The 19,335-nt window shown below is 43.1% G+C and overlaps 1 protein-coding gene across 1 annotated transcript in view; it reads right to left on the bottom strand.

The window, feature by feature from the left end:
• nrp2a (neuropilin 2a) overlaps positions 1-16,856 on the bottom strand; it is a 59,385-nt gene extending 42,529 nt beyond the window's left edge. Inside the window, exons 1-2 of the mRNA XM_030779774.1 lie at positions 16,775-16,856; positions 10,082-10,262 (exon numbers count right to left, since the gene is read on the bottom strand). Of these exons, the coding sequence (XP_030635634.1) occupies positions 10,082-10,262; positions 16,775-16,847 (254 nt within the window). The 5' untranslated portion in view covers positions 16,848-16,856. The remainder of the gene's footprint in view (positions 1-10,081; positions 10,263-16,774) is intronic.
• Between the last annotated feature and the right edge of the window lie 2,479 nt (positions 16,857-19,335).

Raw genomic sequence — 19,335 nt, 5'->3', positions numbered from 1 at the left:
TGTGCAACCTTTTAAGAATGGTTAAGGGGAGTGTTCGCGACACGCTGTACTCACATATGAGTACGCTGGTCAGCAGCTTCAGATGTTTCCATAGTTACACGCGATCATTATGAGCTAGACTCATTTGGGGCCCTATGCCTGTTTATGTCACTTTAATAACGCATCATAAAGCCTTATGTTTATGTCGCACTTGTTTTTTGTTTTTTTTTGAGGAACCTTATCCCTAACGTTAACCGCTAACAGGATACACCTCGGTCTCATCTCTCAGAAGATGGGACTGGGAAGAAGGTGATGAGAGAAAAGTCCAAATAAAGAGAAATGTTTGTGGAAAACAGAGCAAAAGCACAGAGTACGTTTATGGGAAATGGAAAAACACGGATGGAGGGCAAGAAAAGAAATGTTTAAAGCTATTAAAAGAACAAAAGAATACGGAAAAGCATTTCTAGGACCATCACAGAATGAAACCTGAGAAATAAACAAAAAGCAGCTGTCCAGAATGGACTTCAGTGGAATTGTGTAAAAAAGACTTTTAGGAAGACGTCTAATTTGAGACGGAGTGACCTTTAGCCCCAGCTGACCTGTTGCCAGCCCACAACAAACACACATTCTTGTCTGTCACTTCAGAGGCAAGCGTGAGGACCGAGACAAAACACACCTGCCGCTGCATAGTCACTTCACACAGCCTATTGTCACCCAAAATACTCCAAAGAGCTTCAACAAGACAAAAAACACTGAAGAAATTCACCCACTTTACCTCAGGTATGTGCAAAATGTGTGTGTGTGTGTGTGAGGTTCGGCCTCTTTACATGTATCTGCTCTGCTCGTAAATCTGGTTTGAAATGGGCCACTCTGTGGAACGTGTCAGATCCCCTGACACTTGAGGAATTCTCGCCCTCAACAACCCCAAGAAACGACCAGAATACTAAAGCTTTGCTTGATACCCTCCAGTCCTAAGACCCTTCTGGAAAAAACTTGGCCGGACCACTTCAGTATATGCTCCAAATGCATGACTACTGCATACAAACAGCAATCATACACAGATTTTGAAAAATATTGTTTGCTATACAAAAGCAAACAGGTGGTGTTGTTCTTTTTTTTTTGTTTATTTGTTTGTTTGTTTTTGAGGACATAATAAACAGATTCCCCGTTTGACTGTGACCGCAGGCTTTTCGAGACGAAACATAAAACCTTTGTTGAGTCTTGCTGATCATTTTTTTGAAGACACTATGATAGTTTGCCAAGACTCTCTGAGTTTTTAATTGCATTTAGTTTTCAAAGTCAAAGAATTAAGACTGACGTTACATTTTTCCTCTCCTAACGGTCTGCCTCAATTAAAAATGTCACTGAGCTTTGTGAATCAATCGATACACTAAAAATCAGCAGACTCTCTGTCTCCCGTGCTTCTAACGTGAGTGTGTGTGTGTGTGTTCACTGAATTTCACAATGTTAGCATTCAGGGGAAGGAGAGCTATGCTCATCCAGTCTGTAATTTGTCCATGTTTCTGCGTTTTAATATCTTAAAGGCGCCCATTCTGTTTTGCCTACGTGTACGTGTGTTCTGCGTGTTGTCACGTGCCAGTGAAAGACACTCTAGTCTTGCTTTACTCCTTTTGTGGAGTCGATCAAGAGTATGAAGATGTGACATACAGCTCTTTCTCTCCTTTTTTTTTTTTTTTTAAATCTCATCACCACACACCCGTCTGCTGTCTACTGCATAGCTGTTGGCTCCGCTGTCACTCACGGTGCCTCTGTGTGTCTGAGTGTGTGTTTCGGAGAATCTGACACTGCACCAGACCCCTGGTGTATGACATGGGGGGGCAGGTGTCTCTGAGGTTACCCCGCGCTGGACCCCCCGGTCCGACCGCACACTGAGGCCCACCAGGTAGTGTGGGGGTATTTTTAGACTTAAAGCTCTGCTTGTGTGTCTCTGTATGTAGGTATGGGATCACAGACAGATGCCTGATCAACCGACTTTCTGTACAAACACGCAGATGAAGCTGGATGAATTTCTAATAGCACCTCGCTGAATAACATAACATCTTCAGCTAGTTTTTTTTTTTTTTAATTTGTGACACAAGTATTCAGGTGTTTACATTCAGAATTGAAACAGCATTAGCTAATTAAAGACAAGATTAACACATCTTCAAGTTCAGGTAAACTAAACAAACATTCCCCCTCCCCTTCTCCACTCCCCCCATCCCCCCAAAAAACTCTAATTTATTAAGTGCTTTTTTTAAATTAGTTCTGACATCTCCATGACTACCTGCTGAGAGTATCCAATATCTGCACCTTACTGTGTGCTCGCGCACACACGCACACACACACACACACACACACACACACACACACGCACGCGCATGCGCACACACGCACACACGCACACACGCACAAGACAAGGGATAAAAGCCTGTAAACTGTGTGCAAGTGTAATTAGGTTGTAATTGATTTTGCAGGGGGCCCTTGGCTGACGTGGATTAGTGGTGATGAGTGAGTGTGTCAAATGCGGGTATTGACCGGCTTGCCTTCGTCTCCCGAGGCCCTTGATGGCTACGTGGAGGAGCGGCGTGGAGAACGAGTGGAACAGCTCCTGAATATTACTGAGCTGGTGCTGCTGGATTTAAGTGGGCCGGGGAGCCGTGCACAGGTTACACATTCAAATAAGAGGTGCCCTTTTCATGTATAAGGAACAAAGGGGAGGAAAGGGAATGAGAGAGATCGTTTCATGAATACATATCTCTTTCCTTCCTTCTCCCCCCTCTTTTAGCACTTTTTAAAAAAAACTCTTCCCCTCAGTAGAAGCCCCTCAACCACCACAAATCCACATTATCGCTCTCACCCTCTTTATTATATCTCTTTCCCCGTTTTAAATGCCAAATATTTTCCCTCAATTAATGAAGTATGTTTAACATGTATTGTTTTTATACTTATTTACTGACAATGAAACTTTGTGCAGTAACTTCCACTGAAGCTCAATATCTATGAACTGGTATAATATGACAGAACCAGGTGGTTTAGGTTACACATAAAAACAATCACCTCTGGAACACACTTGCATCTCCAGAGATACCACAGTGTGCCTGTATGTGTGTGTGTGTGTGTGTGTGTGTGTGTGTCTTGCCGTATGGAGGGTTAGGACCCCATGGCCTCGTCTCATGTGCAGACAAGTCTAGGCCTCTCTTATCATGTCTCTATTCCTGTTTCTCTCCCCTCTTTCCTGTTGGTTGTTAATTGCCTTTCACACCTTTGGTGTTTTTCAGTCTTTTTTTTGAGCCCTGCACATTCCCTGGAGGCGCCACAGGCTGCCCTAAAGACCAGCTTGTCTGGAGGTTGAGCGAGGGAATGAGAGAGAGAGAGAGAGAGAGAGAGAGAGACAGAGAGAGAGACATAGATAGACAGATCAAGAGAAAGGGAGTGAGGAAAAGAGACTCATCTTAACTACTAGTCTCATTCCTCCTGTGTTTATGCATGTGTGTGTGTGCGTGTTTGTGTGTGTGCGTGTGTGTACAATGAGCGAGTAAGAGAAAGATGTCAACCCTTCTACTCTGGTAACACGAGGGTAAAACAAGACTTGACCCCATTAATCTTACGAGCAACTGAAACGTCTCACCCATGTCAGACGTCAGCCCTGCAAGTGTAGTTTACATACGGAGCCTTCTCCTCCGGTAAACACAGTTAATAGACTGCAATTTTTCATAACTGCTGGCCTACCTCCGACAAATGCAACCGTTTAAGCGCAAGATATGAGTTAATATTTGCCTTAGTTTCTGATCAGTGTGATCTTAATTTGTTTGCTGATTTACATTAAACTTGGATCTGGCAAAAAAGTCCCATCTAAATTTCTCAAGAAGAAGAAGACTGATCTGACAGAGAGAGAAGGAGAGAGAGAGAGAGAGAGAGAGAGAGCTGGTTGTCTCTAAAACAACCTGATGGCTCTCATCGCACAATCTACTTAAGACAGCCTCTCCTAAAGCTGCATTTTTCCATTTCGGACAGCAGTGTGCCTGTTACTTCCAATTTTCCACCATATCTTGAAAGAAGCAGCCATGGGAGCTGGTTGGGGTGTGCGTCGACAGACCTGAGGCACTAAAAACAGAAATTAAATAAAGCTGAAAGTCTGCATGCGCTGGGGGGAGGGGGAGGGGGACTAATAAGCAATAAGTGCCTCTGAAATATTAAATAGATGCTGGGAGAAGATTCCCGTGGGAAGGCAACGGCTGTCGTTTTCAATCCGCCTGAAGAGACAAATAGCATCTCCATCCGTTGGGTTGTCTGACACTTCATAGGTGGTTCGGTAGGACCACAGGTCTTAGCATATGCGGGAACAGCAGCGCAGAGTCTGCTCTCACATATCGATTCCACAATTCAAACAACTCTGGGTTCCGACGCCAAATATAAGCGTGACGTTTCAGTGATGCCTTAAGGTCCTAAGTTATAATCACACTGATAGCGTCTTATGATGGAGAATGCTAGATAGCCATGTGGATATCAAGATGTTTTTTTTTTTTTTTTTTCAACAATGTTTCGATTTTCATTGTTTTAGTTCAGGTAAAGGGAGCACTCTGCTAGCGTGCTAACCCCCTGATAATGGCTGTTACCATCTGCTGCCTATCGCTGTATCTGAAATGCATTTGCGGTAAGTGGCAGGCCATTAGCAACAGTGCTGTATTTACACAAATGATAATTTATGACAAGAGCAATATCAATAGGCAGAGTTTAACTTTTATCGCAAATCCCACACCAGCCTTATCTCTGAGAAGATTTGCAGATGAAAAAATACAACCAGCGCTAAAGTCACTCCACAGGCCAGTCCAACACTGATTTCACACAGTTTAAACAACAGCATGGCTCCATTAAAGTGCAATAACAGTAAATCCAAGACAACAAACCAACCTATACAGTACAGATACATTAGTATAAAAATGCTCTGTGTAATTGTGTTGCTTATTACAACGTAAGAACAGCAGGAGTCTACATCATGAAACACACAGAATCTATATTACAATATGTTTTCACATGTATTTGGCCCCTAATGTATAATTAAGTCATTAGAGGGAGTGTGAGGACGGCCATTTGGCGACCGTGACCCCTTCAGCCTTTTAGCCCGGGGGTCACCTGACCTCCCTCGACATGACCTCACTCGTCTGGCCGAGTGCGTTCCATCGATTCCTCATTAGGTCCAGAGAACACACATTGATCCCTGGTTCTGTCTCCCTGAGGTAGAATAGTGAGAGGGTCATATCATGCTTCCAGATTAGAGCTGTGTGTTATTGCTCAGCAGCGCATCACCTACTCGAAAGAACAACATCAAAAGAAACAGGTCCGCAAAACACCCTGGAGAAAAGCCTGGAAAAACGCCTTCTCTTCGCTTTTAGACCGCGCTGTTAAAAAAAAAAAAAAAAAAGAAAGAAAAAAGCAAGGGACGGCTCCCATGCAAAAAAGGACTGGGGGTAAATTGGTCGATGGATGTAAATAAGTGCCTAACATCTAGTATGTATTCAAGACAACACTGTTTCGCTCAAAATAGTCAGTGATTCCACAGTTGAGCTGCCCCTGTTTGTGAGCATCATTTGAACATTTTCTCTTAAGGTTTAGCTTTTAACTGACAGACTAGGATACTGTGAGGCATTAGAGGTTGGATTGAACTGTTATTCGAAGAATAATAGTAGTGGTAAAATGGTCCTAGTCCAAGCAAAACATTAGTGTCAATGGTGAGGGCATTGTTCAATCTGTGTTAAATATCTGTGTGTGTGTATGAGTGACTTCAGTCAGTCTCAGGCTCTTTCAGTGTGTATGAGGGTGTGACAACGTTTCAAGTGAGGTGTGTCACGTATGTATCTGCGTGGAGGCATGCAGAGAATACATCAGCATCACTTTACCCCCCCCCCCCCCCCCCCACTGAAAGAAATAAAAACCTAATGCATCTCCTTAGCAGAAAGAGAGAGAGAGAAGGAGAGAAGGAGGAGAAAGGTATAAAGAGGAAAAAAAAAAGGTGTGGAGAAAAGAAAAAGGAGAGACATGCAACACAAACAGAGGAGCAGAAGCGGTGCAGGAGGAGAAAAGTGAGAGAGAGTAGAGGCAGCTATATAAGAAACAGAAGTGGGAGGGATGGATAGGGTATGAAGAAGGAGCCCTCCTCACCTCTCTGCCCCTCTCCCCTTTACCTCGCATTAGAGATAAAGCCCGATATGGCATCTACCTTTTTTATTGCATTTATTTCACATCAATCTGCTTACAGACCCCAAGGTAAAGAGCCATTTGGCACGGGAACGGAATCTTCTAGAATGCAATTCTCAGTTGAAGGGCCACCTCCCAGACACAGGGGAAAAGAGGAGCGGCAGACCTAAAAGATTACATATTGGCACACACTGAAGTGCATAGGAATTAACCACATGAGCTGACTGAACTCTATGCCTTAGAGAAAAAAAAAGTGAATTCCAAAAACAAATGTGGTTCACTGCATCAAGTTAGTTTGACCTTGTGCAGCCCAACTGAGAGCTCATGTAGCGTTATGCATTCAAAAGGCAAGACCTATGCATGTATCCGTGTGCGTGCACGCAACACACACACACACACACACAGGAGCCTCAGACAGGTCCTCGGAGAAATGGGAGATTTGGAGATTTGCTGGGGCCAGTTCCCAATACCTTGTGAATGTAAATGTGATTGCTTGGGTGTGTGTGTATGTGCGTGTGTGTCTGAGAGAGAGAGGAAGAGAGAGAGAGAGAGCGAGATAGAGAGAGAGAGAGAGAGAGAGAGAGAAGGAAAGAAGAGTGAAAGAAAGAAACAGCTCTAGCCAGTGACAAGCTTAGCCTTTCAGTCATGGCTAGTGCCAAGATGCTGACGATGACTCATTGTACATATAGAAAATAAAGATGAGGAATGAGGGAGAGAGGAAAAGAGAGAGAGAGAGAGGGAGAGAGAGGGAAGGAGAGAGAGGGAGGGTAATACTGGGAAGAGGAAATCTTTTTCGGCAGTATTTCTCTGATGCTGTTCAGTTCTGAAACAGCAGAGAAACTCATATCTATAAACCACTCTGTGTGTGAGTAGCAAAGGGTTAGCTGCCATGCATTTGTGGTGGTTTATGATCAGTGAGATCTGTTTTACACAGTATGAGGATGCAATCATTTTTTCTTCTGACTCTCTCTCTTTGTCTTCTCTCTCTCCTTCTCTTTCGCTCTCTCAAAAAGTGGGAGAAGGCAACCAGCCACACCAACATAAATTGTGCCAATACCTAATCTCTAACAGCAGTGTGTTACGGTTCATTGGATTGAGTTGGTTGGACGGCATGTCTATGCATGTGAGTGCATGTGTCACAAGGTGAGTGAGGTTAAGGTTGACCGTGTGCTGGGTGTCTCGGTTTACAGCAGCAGTCGCCACCCCGAGTAGCTTCTCAATCTCACAACACGCAACACAACGTTTCAATATCAGCTACAACACCGACAACCATCCAACAACCTGAGTCTCTCACTGCTTTCTGCATTTAACCTCCATTTAACATAAGCTCAATATAATTTTTTTTTTTGCTTTTTTTACAACTAATATTTTCTTTGAGTGCTTTGTTTACATAGAGGTATTTACCACTTATTAGTCAGCAGGGGGGAGCCAACAGAATATGTCCAGCCAATGGGATAGTAGTTAGCTGTTTTGCCTTCAGTGAATATGCCAGAAATGTTTCGCAACATTAGGCTTAACCTGATCTAATTCGTGCTCTTTTTATTTCAACCAATCAGATGTTTGTATTTTTCAGTGCCTGGCCTTAGGATGGAGTAAAAGTTCTCTACGTTTGTTAATGCTTAGCATGCTGTTATGCCAGCTTGGTGGAATTGGTGAATGATTTTGATGACATGAAACATGGAGAGAGCAATGCTAAAATGGTCTCCTTTTTTCATTTTGATTTTGATTCAACAAAAACAACATCTATAAAAACCCTTGAATGAATTTGATTCTTGCATCAACCAAGCCTATGCCAAAACCCCAAAAATGAAACAGAAAAACAGCTTACCAAACCATTCTGTTGCCAAGATTAGAAAACAAATTCTGATCCTATTCACTGCCGTTAGCCAATTCAAGCATCGAAATCTAATGAGTGGTATCCATTGCCACAAAAACAATACCAGTTCTAGCTGATTTTTGGGTTACACTGAAATGCTCTACTGGTTTGTTACCTTTCAGTAACCCCAAACACCTTCTCTCAGAGGGTGCTTTCAAATCACAGTACAGCACAAGAACAAGACAGTCCAATCACATGAAGCTCTCTGTGTGAGGGGGGAGAGGAGAGCTGTACAGCTGCCTAGCTACAAGACGAAACCCCCCCCCCCCCCCCCCCCACCCCCCAACTATCCATTTGAGTCATAAAAGCGAGGAGATGGACCATTGGGCTGAGTTTGCCTCCTTTTTGTTTTCTCTCTCGTACTCCAGTCTATCTCGCCTGAGGATATAACCTCCACAGAAACTCAGTGAAACGGCCCTGAGTGTTAATGCGTAAGAGGCCCTGTTCGTTCACCTCTATAAATAAATAAATATTGAAGCTCTGTGGGCTATTCCTTCTTAAATAGGTCCATATATATATATGTGTGTGTGTGTGTGTGTGTGTGTGTGTGCGTGTGCGTGTGTGTATAACTGAAGCTACTATCTCCGTGGATGTGTATCTTTTTAGAGAGAAAGTGGGAACGCGGTGAGGGAGGGCTATAGCTTTCACACCCCTGTATAGTTCACGAGGGTGTGTGTGGGTGTGAAAGAGAACGGGCATAAATCTGGTACGTAAAACACACATCACAAACGAAGAGCACCACTAGAAAACAGCCCTTTCACACTAGCAGCGAACAAAAGAGAGAGAGAAAGAGGGAGAGACAGAGGGAGAGAAGAATGGAGAGAGAGAAAGAGTGTGTGTGAGAGAGAGAGAGAGAGAGAGAGAGAGAGAGAGCAGGGAAGTCAGAATATTGCAAAGCTCTGTCCAAATGACAGCTCTGCACTTCAGTGTCAAGCCATGACCAGCTAATCAAGACTTTAACCTCTGTCTGACCATAGACCCCCCTGCTCCAGGTCCCGTTAAGCATTATGCAAGAATTGCCTCCATCAGTCATATTTCTTTATCATTAGGATAACACGGAGAGATATGTGAAATGTTACAAGGGGAAAAAAAACAGCCTCTTAAAACTTCTGGGAAGTAGAATGAAGATACTCCACAAAACGAAGCCTCTTGCTGCTGGTCTGTCAATCAGGGACTGTACTATAAACTCTGTGATCGCCTTATGGGCACTACCCTAAGATTTACATTCCAATCCATGACACTTATCACCAGTGATATGAACCTCGCTTGTCTTTAATCCCAAACCTGTGCAAAGCATCAGCTTTATTCATAGTTATTATTCACATTTAGTTCACTCAGTTCTCTCAGTTCACACTGAAGAGAGAGGCATTGATAGTAGCAATGATCACAAGAAAACTGGTCTGATTAAAAGACCAGATTCTGGAAGAATCCAATTAATCTTATAGCTCAATAGGAGCCAAGAGACAAAGCCTTCCAGAAAAATCAGCCAGTGGAGGCTATTCTGTCCTTCAGCTCCACTCTGAACCCTCTTATACTTCTCCTGTCTCTCCCTCATTTCACTTCCTCCATCTCTTCTTCTAAATCAAACAATGATTCAGTCACCCCTCCTTTAGAATTCAATGCTGCCCGGTTCCTTTGCCTTTTCACGCCCCCCCCCCCCCAAGTGCTGACTGTACTCCTTTACCTACACGTCCTCCATCTCGTTTTCCCTCACTGCTCTCCTTCTGACCTCTGCCTACCTCCTCTTCTCTTCTTTCCCATCCTGATAATTTTCTCCTTATCTCCTACTCTTTCTCTTCCTCTGAACCTTGCACAGCTCTCTTCATTTTCCCTGTCTTTCTCCGTTGTTGAATATATGCAAGCGCATGATGGTCTGAACATTTGAAACCACAGTCACCTGTAAGAGATCCTTGATTCTGCAGGAAGCAATGACTAGACAGTTTGAAGGTTTATCTCGAAATTGAAACTCTCTCTCTCTCTCTCTCTCTCTCTCTCTCTAAAAACAGTCTCAGGTTCGTTGTTCTTGCCCACCTGCAGTCCAGTCTTTCCAGTTCAAAGTGGGGGTTGAAGTTGAGTACGATGCGTTGAGAAGGTTCTGGAGCAGTGATCACCCACTGGCAGCTCTGGTGGGGTGGATACTCCAGTGGGTATCCCGGAGATGTAATGTACCCTGCATCGCTGGCATCCAGCTGCCCCCCACATACATCTGCCCCTGAGAGAGAGAGAGAGGGGGGGAGAGGGGGGAGGGGAGGGGGGGGGGGGGAGGTGCAGGGACATGTAGAAAATTCATCATTATATTATTTTCCTCTTTCTTTAAACGTCTTAACTTTTAAATCTATTTCAGGAAGCCAGAATAAATTAGGATACAAAATTAATGAAATACAAATAAATACTAAAGAGAATGACAGTCCTTCTCGACCATTTGAAAACCTTACTGAATTTCAATATTCTGAACGATGTAGTTATTACTGCAGTCTGCAATCATGAAGATGTTTTGTCATTCCTCTTTGTGATATTTTGCTATTTCTCTCCCAGGAATAATGCTTAACCAATAGCATGCCTTCAAAGCTCAGACAGGAAGTGACATGCAGACCGTGTGTCTATGGTGCAGAGGTCATTCCAAAGCTGTATTGGGGATCTAGCATCACAAAAGCTTCATTCTTGTTCCGTTCCCGAGTAGCCGATTTTCTAAGCCCCTCCCTGTTATCTCTTGTAAACACGCGCAATGCATACGCTAGAGCTAATGCTATTCCAAATAATAACCCTTTGAGTTTTGAACCCTCACACAGACACAGGCTCTTTTGGTTGATTATTATTGTAAATGGAATCCAGATTAGGAGACTAAAATACTTTTCCACCATGAACACTGCAATTTCTTTCTTATTCCTTCCCTCTCTTGAATTGATGTCTAGTCAAGACAAAAATGAGTTGTGTGATTAACTATTTTGGGTTTTTTTTCTTTAGAAAAAATCTTAAGACTGTACAAATGTGGAGGTTTGCAACATAATTTTACATATTTAGTTGAAGAGTTTACAAGAAACCTGTAAACCATCATCAAAAAAACCCCATCATGAAACACAAACACAGTTTTGTGGAGCACCACATATGCACCACAAAGCGCTACAGCAGGGGGTGATGGGAATAGAATGTTCAGAGGAAGTGTAATGCTTGATTGACAGTTTTGGGTCTGACACCAGCTTGCAGAGAAAAAAAAAAACAACTGAGCAAATGCCGCCATTAATTTTGTGTTGAACCCCCCCCCCCCCCCTTTTTTTTTTTGTGTGTGTGTGTGTGTGGGGGGGGGGGTTCTTAGATAATTTAGAGAGACACTGTCCTTTAAAGCCATACATAGTCCGTTAGAAGAACCTGTCCATAACTGTTTAGAGTAGGAGAGTTGTTTTTTTCTTTTTGATGAAGCACTCGCTCAGTCATCTCTGTCTCTTGAAAACATATTCCAATAAAAACACTAGTGTTTATGTCTTAAGTGTAACAGACTAACGAGAGGGACTACAAGACAGATATAGCAATGAGCATTTCCTGAAAATGGACCTAAACCAGGTTGCTTGTTGCTCTTGTTTTTCCAGTAAAACGTGAGCAGTCTCGGAATCTAAGGATGAATCTGGACCTCTTTAAAGCTTATAACAGCAGACTTGCTGAATTGTTCCTCATAGGCTTTCCATGCACACACTAAGCAAGAAGCCCAATACAACATGCAGCTGGTGAGTCGTGCCCCTTGATGTGTAAGGTTTTGAAGGGTAAAGGGTGTGTACAAATGTGTGTGTGTGTGTGTGTGAGAGAGAGAGAGAGAGGGAGAGAGTATATAAGTGTATGTTTATGGGGGTGTAGGTGTGGGTGTGTGCGTGTATGTGTATGAGAGAGACAGAGAGAGAGAGTGTTTGGGTATGTGTGTGTGTGTGTGTGTGTCTGTGTGTGTGAGTATTGGATGAGGGTAGGGGGTAGGCGTTTATGTTCAAACGTAATGGTCTTTCAAGTGCTGACATTTCCAAAGCTATTATGTCTTTTAAAAGGCACACTTAGGAAAAGGTGGCGTTTAATGTACCAGCCAAATCCCGAACGCCAACCACACTCGTACGCTAGCACACACACACGCACGCACGCACACACACACACACACACACACACACGCGCGCGCACACACACTTACAAAGTCACGCACACATACACCTACAAATGCTTATGAGGAAAAATCCTACTTTGCTTTCTTTTCACTGTCCATCTATCTATCCATTCGATGGTACCTGTCTCCCACCAAATGAAATGAAAACAAATTATAGCGACACAAAAGGGGAGATACCTATCTCTTTATCTTCACATTGGTCCTATCTACTCTGCAGCTCTACACCCCCCCCCCCCCCCCCTCTCTCTCTCTCTTTTTGAGCTTGAATATCAGAGAATGCCTAGAGATGAAGCCATTGGGGAGAATCCTGCAAGCTCGACACTTTTTTTTTTAACAAAGCTTGCCTTTCATGTATGATGACAAGAGGGAGAGAAGGGCTAAAGACAGTCTGAGAACAGCATTTAGACCCCGAGACAGAGTGTGTGTGTCTGTGTCTGTGTGTGTGTATGTGTGTGTGTGTGTGTGTGTGTGTGTGGTGACTCATTGAATCTAATTGAGGAAGGGTATTTTTGAAAAATACAGCTCAGGTAAAACAAGCAAATATTTTTGGTTAAGAGAATGGAGGCTCTCACATTTCAATATATGCTCGAATTGTGGTGTGTGCGTGTGTGTGTGAGAGAGAGAGACAGAGAGAGAGAGCATGAGAGTGCCTCACTGTTGGTACTAGGCTAATTTCTATTAACAGAATTATCACTGGGTTGAGGCGTCACTGTGGCGATAAGTTGCAGGCATGTGGAGCGGCCATGATAAATCTCCATCATTCTCTCTCTCTCTCTTTATCCTCCCCTCCCTCTCACACCTTAATTAAAAAGTGCTATCACCCGCGGTGAGGGAATCAGCGTTCATCCATTCATCCTTACAAAGCTGAGGACAAGCTTAAAGGTATACCCCTCTCTGTCTCTCTCCCTATCCCTGGTGAAAAAATCTGGTGTTTAGCATTTCCATTTTCACAACTCTGTTCATTTTTGTTGTACTGCTTGAAATACCTTCGTACAAATGTTACATTTAAACGACAACTGTCTTTACTGAACTGAGAGCTGTAGTCCATTTCACTTATGTTTCTGCCCAAGCTCAAACAACATAATAACAATAGCCTCTAGGCAGTGTGCTTACCTCTCAAAATGTCATTTAGCTTTGTTGTCTCCTTCTCTTGCTAATCTAACAATACAGTTGCTCTTTTGAAAATCAACAGTACATTGTTTCTATTTGAAAACATTTTTTTTTGGTCTTTTTTTTTATGGCCATGGGCAGTTTCCTTCAAAGGAGGCTAACAAGTAACATTTCTGCTGTCAGTACCTTTTTTCAGTTGAGCTAAACCTGGATGCTAGACATGCTAAATGGAATTTTCCAAAAAGTCTTTCATAGTCTCACAGGTTACATGAATCGCTTAGCTCAGTTTGGTTGGAAGGCACGCTGACAGAGGGAAAGCAAGTCGATAAAACTGTCAGTCATCCAGCAAATAACTGGAACTGGTTTGGATAAACAGGTGATGTGATTTGAGCACCCATTCTGAAACTGAGACAGTTTACAGCTGGGTAGGTTTCCTATACTTAATGAGTGGTTACAAAAAGTAGCATATGTACGAATCTCTCTGAATAAACTAAAACTGTAAGAGTTTGCTTCTACTGCAAACTACTGGTGTGGTAATGTGCTTTGATTCTGAATGACACTTTCCTGACTGCCTATATGGTCATATTTCTGCCCCACTGTAATCAGAGATCAACAACCAGTTTCTCTCTTCCCCCCCCCCCCCCCCCCCCTCTCTCTGCCTCTCTCAATCATATCATTCTTCTTTCTCTTACACATATATGCATGCGTGCATACACACAAACTTCATGAACTCTTCAAAACAGAGCTGCAGAGTTAGAGGAAAGTCCTGCATTATTTATGACTGGCTTATTTTTAATTTTACCCTGATAGATGTATTCAGGGAATTTCACACTGGCCAGCATTGATATTGTGTGGGACTAAGCCAGTCGTTTTTCTGACCTCAAATTTCTGACCTTGTTTTCACAACTCCTCTCAAGCATGTGGCTTGAACTGATTAGCTGTTATGCTTTTTGTTTTCCTTAAAAATCCCCTGAAATAAATACGCTGAACAAGTTCAGCCACTGCCTCTATGTATTTGTCATGTATGGGTTACAGAAAAACTCAGAAATAAAAGGGAATATGTGCGCGTGTGTGTGTGTGTGTGTGTGTGTGTGTGTGTGTGAGAGAGAGAGAGAGAGAGAGAGAGAGAGAGAGAGAGAGAGAGAATAGGTGTCTTGGGTAATTTGGGGGATTTTCCTCATGTCCGCCTCATATCCCTCTCCTACACCTATTCACTTCAAACACTCCTCTTCCTCGTTTCTACCCCTTGTCTGGTACTGAAATAGGGGATAGAACACAAGGTTCTTTGGCTATTGATCTAAGCTTCAGGAGAGCAGCCAATGATCCACATCTGTCTCTCATCCTGGTCACTGAATCAGCCTCTGCTTTCCAGCAGAGCCATAACAAACTGAGCCAATTTAGCCCTTTCCATCAATGACATGACCATACCACACATCTTTGACATGACCAGTCACGAAAAATCTGGTCCACACAATAAAAGTTCTGGACCCAAATCAGACAAAATCGGGTTCTCTCTCGCCAGGAGTGCTCCAGGCAGGGAAACAAAAAAATAGAGGAGTGTACTCAGCTGTTACCCGTTATATGTGATCGCGGTACGACAGTAAGTTAGATAGCACGAGGCAGGTCAGACGTGCAGCGCTGCCTCCATCACTGTTACAGTTAGAACAATATTAACTATTTGTAAATCTTGGTCTTGTAAGATAGACATCATCAGACTTATCTGTGGTTGTTAGTAAACGGTGCACATATGCGATAATTTGTTGACATTTTCAGGTTCCTTTAAACCTTGGACTTAAGGTGATGTTTTATTTTATTGTTACGAAACTAAAATGAGAACGCGAGAAAGAGTACACTCTGTCAGAATATTAGTCATCAACTGCGTAGGGGCTTACACATGCACTGTTAAAGTAAGAGCGAAAAAACAACAACTTCCACTTCCATTTTTGCAGTAGCAAAAGAAGTAGATATTGTCAACAAGGTACCTTTGCCACTTTGGCGCAAACACTGCTTGTGAATTTTGCTGCTGCGACAGCATTTAAATAAATCTGTCTCCACGGCGAAAAAATGGCTTTATGGTCGCGGCTAATCACCTTGATCATTTCATAGTTTCTAATGAGCTATTGTTCGGCTATTCCGGCGCAAAGCGTAAAACACTCAATGTAATTACGCTTTCAAAGCAACTTCAGCTCGCCCGGAGACAAGCTCGAGGTGCGGCGCGGGCTGAGAATGTGAGAAACCGGGGGCTAAAGTCCGGTCACTTTATCCAGACCGGAGCTGGCTTTTAGGCGCTGACAGAACAGGCTACACGGCGGACGTTGTGTGCGTTTTTCCCCTTCGTAACTCCCCGTCACAATCAATACTAAGCGAAGACAAGTCGCATTAAGAGCAAGGTCAACAAAGACGTGTACTTCTCAAGTAATTGCGGACTGATTGGTGATAAATGCATGTTCGGATTGTCCTTGACATTGGACGGCACAGCGCTGTTAACTTGTTAGAAAATCAGTAATAATAATAATAATAATAATAATAATAATATTAATAATAACAATAATAGCTGTTTTCCTTTTCTTCGCAATTACAGTGAATGACCACTGACACTCACTAATGTGAAGTTTCTCTCGAACTTTTCCTTCGTCTGGTACATTTATCAAAATTAATAATCAACAATTAACACTCAGAAGTCTCCATGGCGTTACAGTATTTGGGAGGTCGTGCCAACTATTCTGAAGAAACTAAAATGCTGTCTTCACGGACTGAGCCTCGATTTCACTCGATCTCAACGTGCTTATTTGTTCTAGACACCTAATAATTTTCAGTTTAAAAACAATTCTCTCTCTCTCTCTCTCTCTCTCTCTCTCTCTCTCACACACACACACACACACACACATGCGCGCGGGCATAATACACCCATACCATAGTCCTTTAGAAACAGTATTTTTATTACTACAGACAAAAGATGGTAGGCGCCGTCTTCGTCGCTCTTATTTCTGTCCTCTCTCTGAGAAACGTGTGGACAATTTAATTGTCTACGTTCAGACTTAAATTCAACTGTGTGATAACTGATTAAAAGCTAGTAATTTTATTCTTGAAACATATTTAAGAAACATTCCTGGGGCGCACTACCTCACCTCACCAAGGGTTACCGTGCGTCCTGGGAGAAAATTCCCAGGGTATGAGATAACTAGCTAATGAATAATATTCCAGTGAATGCGTAGGACGTGGTCGGTCAGTGCTGACGAGATATGCGTGAAAGTCACTGATCTGGAACAGGTGTTGCGCTCGAAAACTGTTATTCGAAAAATAAAAATCTGTAATCTGAAACAACTTGTCGCATGGAGGAGGATTTTGAACCTTCCGATATCTACTTGAAAGAAATGCTAGATTTCAAAGACTGAAGGGCAAACTTTGAATGGACCCTTAAGTGCAAATTTAGTTTGAATAAGACTTATCCAAAGTGGACTTTATAAAAAACTTACCGTCTTCTCCGCTGACACTGAGCGTATAACAAAACGCTAGCACAACTCCGTACAGCAATGAACAGATATCCATCTCTCCAAACGTGCTGACACCTTTGGGGTCTTGAAGATGTGTTTGCTGCTGTCACGCTCCACGCAGAGTTCAAAGAATCTGTTCCTTGATTAAACACAAGCTCGTCCGCTACAATTCTACACAAGGCTGTATATTTTTACTAACCGTCCTCCTTAATCTTAAATTTGACCGAAGAACAAAAGTCGTGGCCACATTAGAAGTAAGCTATCAAGCAATGAAAAGTGATACAGAAGTCATAGCGTAATGTAAACCCCACTTAAAACATTCAGTTGTCTCCCCTCAAGACGAAAATAGTTAAAACATATTCCGTGGGAGCAAAACCAAAAACATGTCCATGCTATTTCGCTCCATGTCCACCTTCAGTCTCCAAATGGATTAGTTTGTTCCACGGAGATAGCTTGAGTAGCGAATCTCCGTAATATCCAAGTCAAACGGCAATGCTCCCGTCCCTATCACTCCTGTTTCTCGGACTTGCTCCTTTTTTCTGATAGTCGTCTACACAGACAACTGAAATGCCAAGTTCCGTCCGAGAGTAAAACTTTATATGGCCTTAGTTCGTGTCGGATGCAAGCGTACCAGTATGACCGCTCAGTTTACTTGCTGAGTCTAGCATCGCTCTCCGTCAGTCTCTGTCTGCAGAACCTTGTCCCCAAGCTGCACCAGAGCAGTGCATGTGTGTGTGTGTGAGAGAGGGAGCGAGCGTGTGCGTGTAATAGCATTTCAGAGCGGAGCAGCTATCGCATTACACTGAGCGTCTTGGCCCGCCTCCTCTAGCTCGCTGATTAGAGAGTAGCCCTGCACACACACTCTCTCTAAGTTACGCACGCGCGTGTGGACACACACACACACACACACACACACACACACACACACAGAGCGAGAGAGAGAGAGAGAGAGAGCAGCGCAGAGCAGAGTACTGTATACAAATGTAACAAATGTATTTTAAATTAGCGCACTTCAGAATTAGATACACTGGTCTGTAATGTATTGGCGTTGAGTCTAACAATAAAATTCTCGTATTGCTTGTTTAAAGAGTCCTTTACTTAGAAGGCTCCTTGAAATGGATGTCTATTAATTAAGTTACAATGGATAACAAAAAACACAATCAGCAAGCGCACTGAACAAGCAAACTGGACAATGCAACTTGTTTTCCCAGGTTACCGGATGTCCACGAGGAGTAAAAGTAACTGAACTAGACTGCTATACATGGAAAATGACCAATAAATAAAGTAATTCAAACTCCAATCGAGACAGAAGAGAGAAGAAGTTGTTATGTGTAAACATTCTCGTGGCTTCCATCAATTTGAAGCGAGTAACGGGTTACAATGTTGAAGCGTGTTTAAATGTTGTAGTTGACGATGCCCGAATTTTAGAGACGCATCACGCGCAAATAGCGGGAGGCATTTTGGTTGATGCTGTGCATGCGTGTGTATGTGTGTGTAAGACTGCGAGAGAGAGAGAGAGAGAGAGAGAGAGAGAGATGCCATGCTCGTCCAAAACCACACGCTGCCTTGCCTGTGGTTTCATGATTACCGCGCTTCCCAGAATTTAACCTTTTATATTTTACTCCTTCTCACACTGTGAGTAGCCTGACTAACTACATCAAAGAAACAAAGAACAGGGCATACACGTTATGAATTTAAACATACAAAGTACTTCTAGAACTCGGGCGAGGGCGATGAGGTGCGTTTCCCAGCCTATTCAAGCCCTAGACTGTAACGTTGTCCTGCTCGCGGACACGGCCACAGAACAGAACCCACCCAGCCCGGCCCAAAATGCTTCTCTACAATCTGCTGTGCTAAGTACAGGCAACGAGGTTTTTTTAATAACACAGCGGCTTCCTCGTGCGCCGAAAATACTTCACTGAGAAATGTTTTTGAACCAGCCCTTCTACCGTCCGTTTTGTGGGATAAGCGTTTACAGTACATTTCTCAAGACATTACATTATTTGCCTCCACTAGTTCCCATAAACTCTCCTTTCGACATGGTTAGAAAAATCAATGAAAGGAATTTCATAAGGACGTTCTTGGAGTTTGACCACTGATAACCCATGCTAAGGGTTAACGCACTTAGGACGCTCAGCATATGCAGTTATACCTATTGGGTGATACTATGTCAGTAGGGCCACTTCGTAATAATTTAGATGAAAAGTTTTTAATCAGCATTTGAAAATGACATTCTCCGACGGACTCTCATGATTTTTGCGCTAATTTTAGTCTACTTTGTAACTGCTTTGTCTATAGCTGTAGTACGTTTGGTACGTTTTAATCTACGGTATATAGCCCATGATGTCCTCCACGCGGGCTGGTGATCCTGATAACCTTCACGCGCTGTGATGCAAGGTCGTGTACAGTGTCATGTGCCCGAAGTCTCTCGTGTGTCATGGTTCAAACATGTCTCTACAACACATTGTTGCCTCTGTCATGTCACTCTCAGAGAGCCTGTCAGTCATCTCATGCTCAACCAATCGCCTTAGGCAGTCTGGGTA

The sequence above is a fragment of the Chanos chanos genome, chromosome 7 (genome assembly GCF_902362185.1).
Source record: "Chanos chanos chromosome 7, fChaCha1.1, whole genome shotgun sequence".
Classification (NCBI taxonomy): Eukaryota; Metazoa; Chordata; class Actinopteri; order Gonorynchiformes; family Chanidae; genus Chanos; species Chanos chanos.
This window is presented reverse-complemented; position numbering and strand designations above follow the sequence as displayed.